Here is a 12,358-nt window from a genome sequence, read left to right as displayed (position 1 = left end):
ACCACAAAGTCAAACTCAAAGACACCAATAGTCCATAACCCCCCGGGGGGTTATGTACTATTGCTACCACAAGAGTAGATCTACTTGTCTTTGTACAAGTCATGTAGTAAATGACTGACACTCTACAGTCTCTTGGTTCCATCCATGTATCTGATGAAAAAATGCTTGAACTCCACAAATGGTACCAACATAATTCGATCGGCTGGCAGCATGAATACAAGGCGGAGGACAGGACACACCGTGCTGAAAACAGTGCTCCTGACTACAATTGCCTTACAACAATGCTGTCAACCGATCAACATGCTAATCAAGTAATGAGTACTACAGTGCTGGCAACTGAAGTATGTAGTACCAGCCTAGCACCTGCAAACTTCACTGTATAGTGTAAGTGCATTGTCATTCACAGTTTGACAATGTTGATCATGAAATACCATGTTTTACAGGGTAAAACAATTGTTCTAATAGACCAGCAAGGAGTCTTATCCAAACCATTATTTTTTTGGTTCAACTTCCTAATTTCCTAACATCAAAACAGAACAAAATGTTGTCGACATACAAGTTATAATATTCTTTCACAACAATTCTGAGTTGGATTCAAAAAACACCGTTAGCGCCATGTTATCTTCAGTGAATCTACATGTACATTGATAGTCCATTGTGTTGGTGAGTATGTCATATTAATAATAATGATTATTGTTCTATATGGAGGCTCGGAGAGGAAACTACGGTTCCTCCTGTGCAGGCCGACACTGCCACTGGGCGGAGAGCACAATAACCATGATAACAGTGCCAGGTCCCTGGACCGTGTAGAACCATGCCTGCACAGCTCATACAACAACTACTACAGTCATGCTGGTATCCAAAACGGATACAAGTACAGTCATGTGCACCAGTAGCAAGAGTGATTAATCAATGTCACTGTGTAGATAGGCTGCATGTGCTGCAAAAGCAACACTCAATTCATCCTAAAATATAATAATTGTAATAATAATAATAAAACACTATGGAAAGTGAAGTGTCCCACCGAAAATGACTACGAGTATATCGGAGAATAGAAAATAATAAAAGTATAGCGCAGCTATGTTCATCAGAATTTGCACAGTCTTGACCAGCAATGTACACAGCACATAATTATTAGAAAATTATACACGTATATGTAGCAGTACGGGCTAGGAGTCAGACATTTTAGAGAAACGCCTGACCTCGTTCTTTCCTTCATGCCATCCAGCTGCATCATGAGAACAAGAGAGTGAGAGAAACAATTCTGATTCATGTACTCATAAAGCAATGGTGCATTGCCAAGCCAAACGCTTGCTACAAAAGTCATAGCTAGGGAATTTCTGGTATTTCAGGTTCATGAGCAAGGAGCGCTTGCACATTTGCAACGCGGACAGTCATGGGCCCTGCGTTATTCTGCTATTCCCACATAGTGTGTGATGGCCCTTCAACCCAGTGACCCTGTACGTTCAAGAACACACGCACACTCACACGTACAGTCACGCGCGCACACACACACATACACACCACACACACACACACACACACACCTTTGACCTTTGACCTTTGACGCCCATCGCCGGAGGCGATGATAGCAATGCTACGGCAGAAGCCATAGCAACTTGTGCTGGGATTACACCATTCAACAGCTTGCAAGGCTGAAGAATTGACCGTCACTATTCAGCCTGGTCTACACCATACAGCTATTTGGAGTGACATTTTCTGGCCAGTGAATCCCTATTTTTGGTCTTTTTCATTTTTTTTTTTTCCCGCACACACATCACACCACATACTCCGGCATGCACTGGCTGTTGGTAACCACCCAGGAGAATGAAAGAAAAGTCAGGAAGAGTCTGAGAAAGAGAAGAAAGACGTGTGTGACCATAATCGTCGGGAATCGAACCCGCAATCTATCGATTGGAAATCGCTGCACATACCACTGCACCATATGGGACACACACACACACACACACACACACACACACACACACACACACACACACACACACACACACACTCAAACATAAACACATGCAATACATCACAATGTGTCTAGCCACTCACCCGCAGAAGGGTCATACTGCAAGGAGCGGCGAAGCTCAGGATCAGTCAGTATTAGCAGCAAGCTAATTCTTTCCTCAGCCTTGAAGCAGAGCATGCGGGACAGTAGACGACGTACAATTTTCCAGCTCTGCAACGAAAGAGAGTAGAAAGTGGAAGTAGACAAGAGCGTGACTCAGGGGGGAGTGGACCCTGATACCATACAAGTGTCACGCCGGGCTGCTCGTTCCAGGCACACATGGGGCAGGGTTGATTTGTTTAGGCTCTTGCAGTATGCCATCACTGATGTGGGCCGCGCTTGGGGTTAGCAGGCCACGGAATCGAGCTCGACTGCGTGATGCAGACACCATGGATCGCAAAGAACATGCCAATCCAGGGTCGAACGCGCATCATTTCGGGCACAATGGCCTAATGTCATCATCTCCTTAGATGCCTGCTAGCTCCCTGACACACACTATAGATACAAATTATGAGCATCTCACCGGTGGGATTTCTTCATCAATCAGTTTCGGAATATCGGGCAGCGCGGGCATGTTGACAGCACCAGCTTGTGGATTCATTGCCTCTGCTGCTGCAAGACCAAGACCATGTTTTCTATCCTGTTCAAATGGACAGGAAAGTGAGAAAACATCTTCAACATGAGATAAATAGACAGACCGACAGACAGACAGACCGACAGACAGACAGACAGACAGACAGACAGACTGACTGACAGACAGACAGACAGACAGACAGACAGACAGACAGACAGGCCGATAGGCAGACAGATATAAGAAGATAGAGAGATAGACACGCAAATATACACACACACACACACACACAAACAAACGAGGCAACTTACAGGTAGAAGAACGCCAAACTTATTCGACATATCCAGCAGCACACATCCAATTGACCAGATATCTGAGAGGAAGTTATAGCTGGACAGAAGAATAGCAAACACAGTCATGAGTAAACCACAAACCAATGAGAACACACAGAGATGGGGATACACAACAAATACAGGGAATCAAACCAGCCACTTAAGTGAACTCTGCCAAAGTAAATGTGTTAGCGATGACAGCCAAAAATAAAACCATCAATCTACTTTCCCATTTTCTCGGACCACTCCCCCATAACTGGATGTGGAGTTGAAGGGAGGGGTAGAAGGAGAAATGGTTCTATCAGGGTTTAATCTCCATTTGCTGTAAGTGACCACAACTGTGACAAGTCGATGATCACAACTGTAGTTAGCCATTTGGGCCGTCAGCTCACGATAGTGCAGGCGTGGGTGCCTATACTAATAGAGCGGTTGCACTCGTTGCCATGTGATTGCGCTTGGGTAGAAACTTTCAACTAGAAAGTGTACACGACATGCGGACAGTGGAACCAAAGTGGCTCATTCTTCACGCGACGTGTGACCTACTGATGCAGAGATAAACTGGAGTTGGAACTGATCAGAGAGTCATAGAAACCCAGGCTTACGGTCCTGAGGAACTCCCGTGGCAACCCCAGAATGTGCCGACTTTTTCAAGTTGTTTTCCCCAGAAATGCTTTGACCCCCAACAGCCGTTGCAGGTCACATAGCGCAGATCATTAACGAGTCCTTGCGCACTGGAACGGTGCCAGAAGTGTACAAATTGGCAACAGTGTGCCCTGTTCACAAGTCAGGGGCAAATCGAAGCATCGAATTATGGCCCCGTTTCACTTTTGCTGATTGTTCATAAGATTCTTGAGATGGTAGTACATCGGCAAATGACTCGGTTCCTTCAAGACCATGCTGAGCTTCGAATTCTCCCCGACGAGCAATTCGCCTACCGGAGAGAACACAACTGCGAGGATGCGTCAACTCTTGCAGTAAACTGCTGGATGATAAGTGTGGACAAGGGCGCATATTGCGCGGTTGTACTCGTGAACATGAGTAACGCCTTCGATCGGGTACGTCGTGAACTACTCCTCAATGACCTACAAGCCATTGGCTTAAGCGGAGTAGCACTCCAGTGGTTTGCCAGCTAGCTGCAAGGTAGATGACAACACGTGAGAATTGGAACGAACCGAGGAAACGACTCGTTACGAGACACATTGTTTGTGAGGCGTCCCCCAAGGGTCGGTGCTAGGGCCTCTATTATTCTCTCTGTACGTGCGCCATGTTCTTGGGATACTTTGCCACGCACAGTCCCAACAATTTGCTGACGATATAGCTTTTTATATGCACTGTAAGTCTACTGGAGAACTCCGGCAAAAGTTGACCAGTGATTTCAACATACTAAATACGTACCTCGGAAGCATTGTCTCATCTTGAATGCCCAGAAAACGAAGTTTGTGGTGCTTCAGAAAAAGGCTCTGCCTTTTCCTCCGGATCTTGTCATTGGACGCGGTGGTGTCGAGATTCAACCTTCTGCCACAGCACGTTATCTTGGCCTTATTATTGATGAGCATTGATTTTAACCTTGGAGGATCAGGTCGACCATGTATGTATATCTGTTTATAAGAAGATAGGAGCATTCCGCCCCTGCCGCCGTACATAAGATCACACAACTAAGCGAATCTTTTAATTATCCCTGCTCCAATCCACTATTGAATATGCCAGCAACTCGTATACTCACTGTCTGACAACATCTTCATACTCTCACCTTGTTACACTACGTCATATCAGCATGAAAAAGGATTTTGGGTCTCCCTCACCATACTCCGACTGCCTTTGTGTTGCAGCACGCTAAGTTGTACTCCCTCGAATCTCGCCTAAACTTGAGGCTTTTAATTTGTTTCCCGCCGTATTCATAAGCTTACAAGTCCTCTTCTTTCCTCAATGTTCACCATCCAGTCGGCTGCTACTTGCACCGAGAGGCGCACTAGAGGGCAGTCCTTCTCATCACTTTCTTTGCCCGGCGCTGCTAACACTAGATATGGCATGTTCTCTATTTCTGTCCTTGGCACAGCTTGGTGGAATTCTCTACCTGTCTCGTGTCGTGAAGTTGAGCATCTATCCGTTTTTGTTTCGCTCTGTAAAGAGCACTTAGGGCTCCCTGTAACAAGACGGCAACGTCTGTAGGGCCTTCCCTATCAAAATAATAAATTCTACTAATAGTACTAGTAACAGCTAGAGTACAGAAGAGCTGATTCTGATCAACTGTCAATGTACATGTACATGATATACGGCGAGACAAGCCCAAAAATAGATAAGAAAGATGCGCCCAGCGTCAGCGAAGAATTGATCAGACTAGTGATCAACAAACCGCGATTTCCACGGTACCAAAGTGATAGCTTCCACACACGCAAACAGTTCAAGGCAAGAAAAGGATGGAAAAAAAAGAATGACTGATGGCAGCGGTGGGATTCGAACCCACGCCTCCGGAGAGACTGGAGCCTTAATCCAGCGCCTTAGACCACTCGGCCACGCTACCAAGGACGATCATTAGATTTCCTGATCACATTTTGATAATAATTCTTGAGATGCAGGTCGGCAAGAATGCAAGATCATTACAGCCAATTTGGAAACTTGGACAACTCCCCCCCCCCCCTCCCCCTGAATAAAACAGCACTGGACGCTGCACGAAACTGGTCCTATGAACACTGCACCGTACACAGTTACACACAAACATGTCACTTATTCATTCACGTCTGTGAATTCCACTGGCCAGGGCCATCTACAGTAGTCATGATCACAGGTGTCGGATCAGTCAGCACTATCACATAACCAGTACCATAGAGGCTAGCGGGTCATTCCGCACAGCTGAGCACAGTCACCTACCCGACAGGCGGGCCTCCGTGTATATGGTTCATGTAGGACAAAAACAGCTCCGGAGCCATGTACGGTGGAGTACCTGCGGCAGTACCACAAGAAAACAAAGGCAAAGAAAACAAGTGGGAGAGAAGGTAGTTTGATCAACAGGTACTGCCACGTACACAGTTCTAGGATGCGTGAGATGTAAGTGAAATCCCCTTTATCAAGGCCTTATACCGCGAAGAATGATGCAAGTAAACAAGAAAAAAGTGGTAACCGTCCAGCGAACCTACCGACTCGGCTGACCGTACTTTTTGGCAAACGTCCATAAACTTAATGCAAGGTGGCACATCACCCAAAAATGCTAAAAAATCGAAATCTCCCCGAAGTGGATTTTGTTGCTGGTTTCTGGTGGTATGTGCCCTGAAGAATGCTCTGTGAAAATTTGAGGTCAATCGGTTGCACCAATCCGAAGTTATGGAGCATTGAAGTTGCGCTATGCAATTGTGATTGAATACCAAAATTTGAAAAACTTCAACTTTTAGGAAATTATAATGAAACTTCAAAATAGTGGTGGATTTCGCTCAAACTCCCACCGTCTGCGGAGAAAGACACGCTGCTTTGACTGCCATGGTTACAAGACCAGATTTTCCACGCGCCGCTCTTTTTTTTCCAAAATCACGATTTTTCACTATTGAGGACAACGGTTGCCGTTGGTTGGCCTTCTTGTAGTTTTAGAACGACAGAACTGTCAGCTGGTTTGTGTAGCATTGTCGATAGCTTCCTAGTGAGACTATGGGCAACAAGAGAAAGGGCAGTCGTCGATACAAGAGCAGAAAGCGAGCTTTCAAAGGAAATCAATTCGCTTGAATATTCAAAAAAAATTCAAATTCCACCGAGTGATTCCGAATCTGAGAGCGATCGCAGTTTACCTGAAGACGTTCCACGACTTCTAGTCGAGACTGTTTCTGATGATGATGGTGGTGATTCGGATGCTAGCTGTGCTGCAGACGGGTTTGATGAGGATGGAGATGATGTGGAGCAGCCTGATGATCATGGCTCACAAAGAAATTGAATAATTCATTTGCCATCATTGCAAGCCGCCTGGTCGCTGATAGCTGTGTGTGCTCAGTATGCAACGTAGGGCTCTTCAGCTCGTGGAGTCAGGCAGATCTGGCCTAGCCACGACTTTGACTTCGTGCTGTGATGACAGTGGAGCCGAGACAACTTCCCAAATGGCAGAGACACCTGTGGGCAAGAAATTCTGTGAGGTCAACAGGAAGAGCGTGCTTGCCATGCGTCGTATTGGACCTTTGGTAGATCGCGGGAAGCCCTGTGCAAGACCAGTGCCATCCTGGACATTCCACCTCCTGTAGCCAACAGTGCTTTTCTCAAACATAGGGATACACTCCATGCAGCAGCAAAGAAAGTAGCCAACCACAGCATGGCCACAGTTGCCGACGCGCTGAGAAGTGGCGAGTCTGAAGGCGAGCCGGTAGACATCGCAGCTACAACAGATGGTACCTGGATGAAGAGGGGATTCAGCTCTCTCTGTGGTGTCCAGACTTCGATTGCCTGGGATGTCCACAAAGTCGTTGATGTTGACTGATGTGCTGATCAACTCCACGCAGAATTATTACGGAATGGCCACACGGGGGAATTCAGGGTCAGTGATAGATATGGCACGGGCGATATGGGCATCATTTTGTCATACCTTTCCCACTGACCAGACGCCCAACCATGACTTTTGTCCTGATGGCCCCACTTCCTGGTGTGGATGGCAGAAGGCCAGGGCTGAGAAGAGATCCTACAGCCACACCAAGAGTCTGTCACCCGCAATCCGTGATGCCGTGAAGCCTATTTATGTACGTCTGGCCGAGACAAGTTTGTTGGAGCGGTGTACACGTGGTGCCACCCAGAACGCCAATGAAGCGATCAACAGCCTCATCTGGCAGATCTGCCCAAAGGAGCTATTCTGCAGCGCCAAGGCGGTGGAAACAGCTGTGCATTTGGCTGTCATCATCTTTAACGATGGATACGAACAACTGGAAGCCGTATTGACCGAAATGGCATGCAGCTCTGGCACCCTCACAAGTAGTGCACTGCAGGGTCTCGACCGCAAGAAGCAGTACCACAAGGCCAGAAAGTCATCCTCAAGCAAGCAAGATGCAAGGAAGAGTCAACGAGCCCAAAAAGATGGGGTTTGGTGATGCAGCTGCTGAGCGAGAGGGTGTAACGTACACCGCGGGTGGATTTTAGCTGGCCCAACATGCATAGTTTTTTAGTGATTTTCGTAGGACATGGTGACAGTATTTCCGGCATAACTTTAGTGCTATTCATGCTAGAATAACAAACCTTATATGTAGTCGCATCTGCTTCAAATTTCCCAGGTGCTGAACCTCTCTTTTCTTGTGTAGAGTGAAGCAGAAAATGCATTTGATGTCTTCAAACATTCTGATCGTTTTCTTACGGCCGGAAACAGAACTTTGGTGTGATTGTAGTCTGCTTCTTTGTTTCCTTCTGTCCTAATTTGGAGGTTCGGCACCTCAACATAACTGCATAGAGTCTGTAAATTGAAAAATATCATTATTCACAACTGTTCTCAGTACTCTCTGCTGAAAATTTATCAAACATCGCAAAATCGCAAATTTCCATTTTTGAATTTGCGTGAAAGATTGGAACGTATTCGCGTATGTGCCTACTAATGCTGTCAATCTCCTCCCTGATGCACATGGGAGCCACCCTGAAAATTTGAACTGAATCCAATGTTCTAGTGCTGAGTTACACCCAGAAATGTCCACGGACTTGTGATTTTGGCCCATTTGGGTGATGTGCCACCTGTGATCTATTCCTCCGCACCAGATGTGTGGCGCACTGCCTTCATTACAATGTCATCATGCAGCTGCAGTCCACATACTGCGGGAAATCAAACCCGACACTTCCCCTCTGTTCTGAAATGAACTTTCGTCCGGAAATGAAGTTCACGCACCTAAAATTTAGAGATCGTGTCGGAACTCTAACGAATCGAGCAAGAACGGATGTGCTAGTACGAGAGATTGTGGGTTAGAGTGCATGAGTACAGGGCGTGATGCAGGCAAGTTGCATAAGAAAGGCAGTGTGTTGTGCACTGCCCCTTTACCACAGTTGCATACTCTTTGTTATACACTCTTGTTTTCGCACTATTGCCTGAACTGTTGCAAAGTTACATCCCCTTCCTTCCTGGAGGCGGAATGTTATGGTCCAGTTAGTATTAGTTTGTACAAAATAGAATGTCTGGGGTATGCGTCCCAGGGCAGAATTCAGATATACTGTATTGGTTTTTTCGGAATGCCCTTGGAATATGCCAGTATGTACAAGTACTAGTGCTCGGCAGCAAGAGCGGAATCACTGCGACTGTGAAAGACTGGAATCATACTAGAATGTACAGCTATGAATGAGCCCATCGCTGCACACAACTTGGAACCACAACTCACCACAGAATGACCTTGCTGCAGACTGATCACCTAGCTGCCGAGAAACACCAAAGTCACCTGGTGGCAGGGTGAGATGAAAACAAGAAGCACACACACACACACACGCACACACACACACACACGCACACACACACACACACACACAGAAGATTCTAAACTGGCCCAAACGCAATAAACAATAGTGGCCAAGAGGTCAGACAAGTAAAACACCTCAGCTTGGGAATACTTCTAAACATATCGTACATGCGTCAGGATATACGTTAGCCAGGGCTTCCATCTCCGAGTTAGATGCATTTATATTCGTAACTTGGTGCACATTCTACTTCAGAACTTTGAAGATACATGTACTACTAGTGTACAATGGAATGGCCTTGTGTAAGAGAAGCTTGGGATAAAATGAGCACAGTGCCGGCACCACAGTGGTGTGCTGTCTGTATATCCCAGCCTCTCCTTTCTCCCTCTGTCCTGCTTCCCGCCAGTCTGTTCCTCTTCTCCTGTCTGTATGCCTCTCTGTCTCTCTCCCCCCCCCCCCCTCTCTCTCTCTCTCTCTCTCTCTCTCTCTCTCTCTCTCTCTCTCTCTCTCTCTCTCTCTCTCTCTCTCTCTCTCTCTCTCTCTCTCTCTCTCTCTCTCTCGCACACACCATTGGACCATTGGACGCCTATCGCCAGAGGCGATGTTAGCAATGCTACAGCAGCAGCCACAGCAGCTTGTGCTGGGATTGCACCATTCAACAGCTTGCAAGGCTGAAGAATTGACCGCCACTATTCAGCCTGGTCTACACCACACAGCTATGAAGTGGCTTTTTCTGGCCAGTGAATCCCTACTTTTTGGTCTTTTCATTTTTTTCTCGCGCACACATACACACACACAAAAACTCAAGACCGCATTCCTCACCAAGCTTAACATTGCCATTCACGTCCAAGAATATATTCTCTGGCTTAATGTCCCTATGCAGCGTGTGCAGGGCGTGGCATGCTTGAACTGCTTCACAGATCTTGTAGAGCATTGCCAGAACAACCTACAACAAGGCACCGACAACACCAACGCATAGATAGCACTAGAGCTAGGTCACGGCAATCCACAGGCATGTGCTTCATACCAGTGCATGCACATTGCACACAACAGAGGTGAACATGAGTCACATGACCCATCAGAAATGAAACGTATGCAATAGCGCAAGGGAACCCAGCAAATCTGAACTCGAGAGGATGAACGAGGACATTTTCGTGTTAGTTCTCTTGCACGCAAAATAAACATTATGGGATACTCCATTGCATGTCAATCAAAGTTTAATTTCTTCTGCTAACTGCTACTGCACAGCACAAGGCAGTGCATGCAGCGTCTTACTGGCTCGGTTAACAGCTTGTTGCGGTGATTGCGTCTGATCCAGTTCTTTAACGTGCCACCCTGGCAGTACTCCATAACTATGTAGTACTCGGTACGCGCCACATCGTGTACGGTTTCGTACAGCGTGACCGTGTGCGCGTTGGACTCGTTCTTTTTCAGCGACTGGACCTGAGCACACAAGTGTAGGGAATGCACACAGGCAGTGTTAGCAACAAAGGCCATGCACGGAAAAGGCAGGAGTGCAGCATGCCTGTACCATCATCCATGCGATAGGTACTAGTACAGAGCATCATTCACTTTGCCCATAATACAGTAGAACACACTTCACACGAACATACCTATGATGAAATGTGTGCGAACACAAAGAAGCACAGTGGTCCAAACATGTGTGATGAGACGACTTGTGCGACACGAGACTTTTTGCATAAGACGAAATAATTTCAAGCCCCGCATGCTACTTCTTTCCCTATTAGACGAAAAATGGGCGGAAGAGAAGACGTCAGAGGAACAGTGAAAGGGAAAGTAAAACAAATTCTTGCACGAGTATGTGAAGATCTTGAAAGCTGTAGGAAAGAAAGATGGTCAGCGTGGTGGAACACTTGATGCAGCAAAGGAGTTGAGATCAGCCGCTCAACTCGTGTGTGTGTGTGTCTGGGGGGATTTAGGGAATTCGGGCTATATTTCATTCCAAGATAAATTTATTGGCGTGGCTTTGGCCGCACCTGCCGCACCGGTTCCGACGCCCCTGTACACTCACACCCTCAAGCTCACTTCTTGTATCAAACACATCCAATGAGCCGTGTAGTCATTGCTGTCTGATAATCCCTTATACATGAAGCCGAGAGCTACAGCTGAACAATTTTTCGATCCTTATTTCTATTTATACATGTTTCAAGTTCTGAACTATTCTTTGTAGGGCGTACCAAGCTCTCTCCCCAGCTGCAACGGCCGACTTCAATGCCAAGCCAAGCAGGCACGTATTTTCTTCGTCACAATGCTAGTACAAGTAAGAATCCTTGCCCTTGTACTTGCATAGGTAAAACTTATTTGTACAGGAAAGTAAAATACAAAAATCAAGTGCCTGCTGTAGCTATATACATGCAGGCATTTTCTTCATACAATGGTCAAAGAACAGAATTCAATAAGAATCATATCGCACTGGGATCGTGCATGTATGTGGGAACACAACTGAACACACCGAGACTCTACACGCATACAATTATTCCCAAGATGTAACTAACGCTTACCTCTTGAGGGACATTTTGGCTTTGCACATTGATCTTCTTAGCACACCAAACAGCGTTGGTGGTACGCTCTCTCACCACGTAGGCGCTGCCAAATGCCCCAGACCCAATTTTCCTAAGAGGTTCATACCTTGCCAGAAACTGCTCTGAAAACTCCAATGAATCTACGAGAGGCTCACCAGGCACTTCGTCCAGAGACGACGTGGATGCACCCATGGGGAAAGTGGGCTAACACCATGTCTCACATTCCAATTATTTCATAAAATCCCTGCCCCTCGTTGGTCTCCTCAAAAGGCTGCTTTGGGACACTCAGCAGAACATTAGCTTTGTAAGCTGTCGAAGGTACTAACAGTTACTGCTACTGAAACACACGAAGGTCGTCCAATGGAAGGTTATGACAAACTGAGGACATGTCGACAGGGAGAAGGTCGTGAAGCATACGCGCAGGCACAACAAAATAATTCATTGCTGTTTTTTTGAAAAATGCAATGAGTCATAAAATTGATCAATGATGCAAGAAATACTATACACG

At 46.4% G+C, this 12,358-nt stretch overlaps 1 protein-coding gene and 1 non-coding gene across 2 annotated transcripts; both read right to left on the bottom strand.

Annotated features, from left to right (window-relative positions):
- Positions 1–544: 544 nt before the first annotated feature.
- Positions 545–12,291, bottom strand: LOC135808804 (serine/threonine-protein kinase Nek2-like). The gene is made up of 9 exons (XM_065322030.1): positions 11,830–12,291; positions 10,583–10,750; positions 10,130–10,253; positions 9,235–9,291; positions 5,789–5,861; positions 2,900–2,978; positions 2,541–2,657; positions 2,062–2,188; positions 545–1,228 (listed from the first exon to the last, which is right to left on the bottom strand). The coding sequence occupies exons 1-9, from the start codon at positions 12,040–12,042 to the stop codon at positions 1,170–1,172; spliced, it is 1,017 nt and encodes a 338-aa protein (XP_065178102.1). The 5' UTR covers positions 12,043–12,291; the 3' UTR covers positions 545–1,169.
- Trnal-aag (transfer RNA leucine (anticodon AAG)) lies at positions 5,360–5,441 on the bottom strand. The gene has a single exon. It is a non-coding gene; the product is annotated as a tRNA-Leu (tRNA).
- Positions 12,292–12,358: the final 67 nt, after the last annotated feature.

This window comes from Sycon ciliatum, chromosome 2 (assembly GCF_964019385.1).
Source record: "Sycon ciliatum chromosome 2, ocSycCili1.1, whole genome shotgun sequence".
NCBI lineage: Eukaryota > Metazoa > Porifera > Calcarea > Leucosolenida > Sycettidae > Sycon > Sycon ciliatum.
Note: the sequence above shows the minus strand (reverse complement) of the source record. Positions and strands in the feature narration are given on the sequence as shown.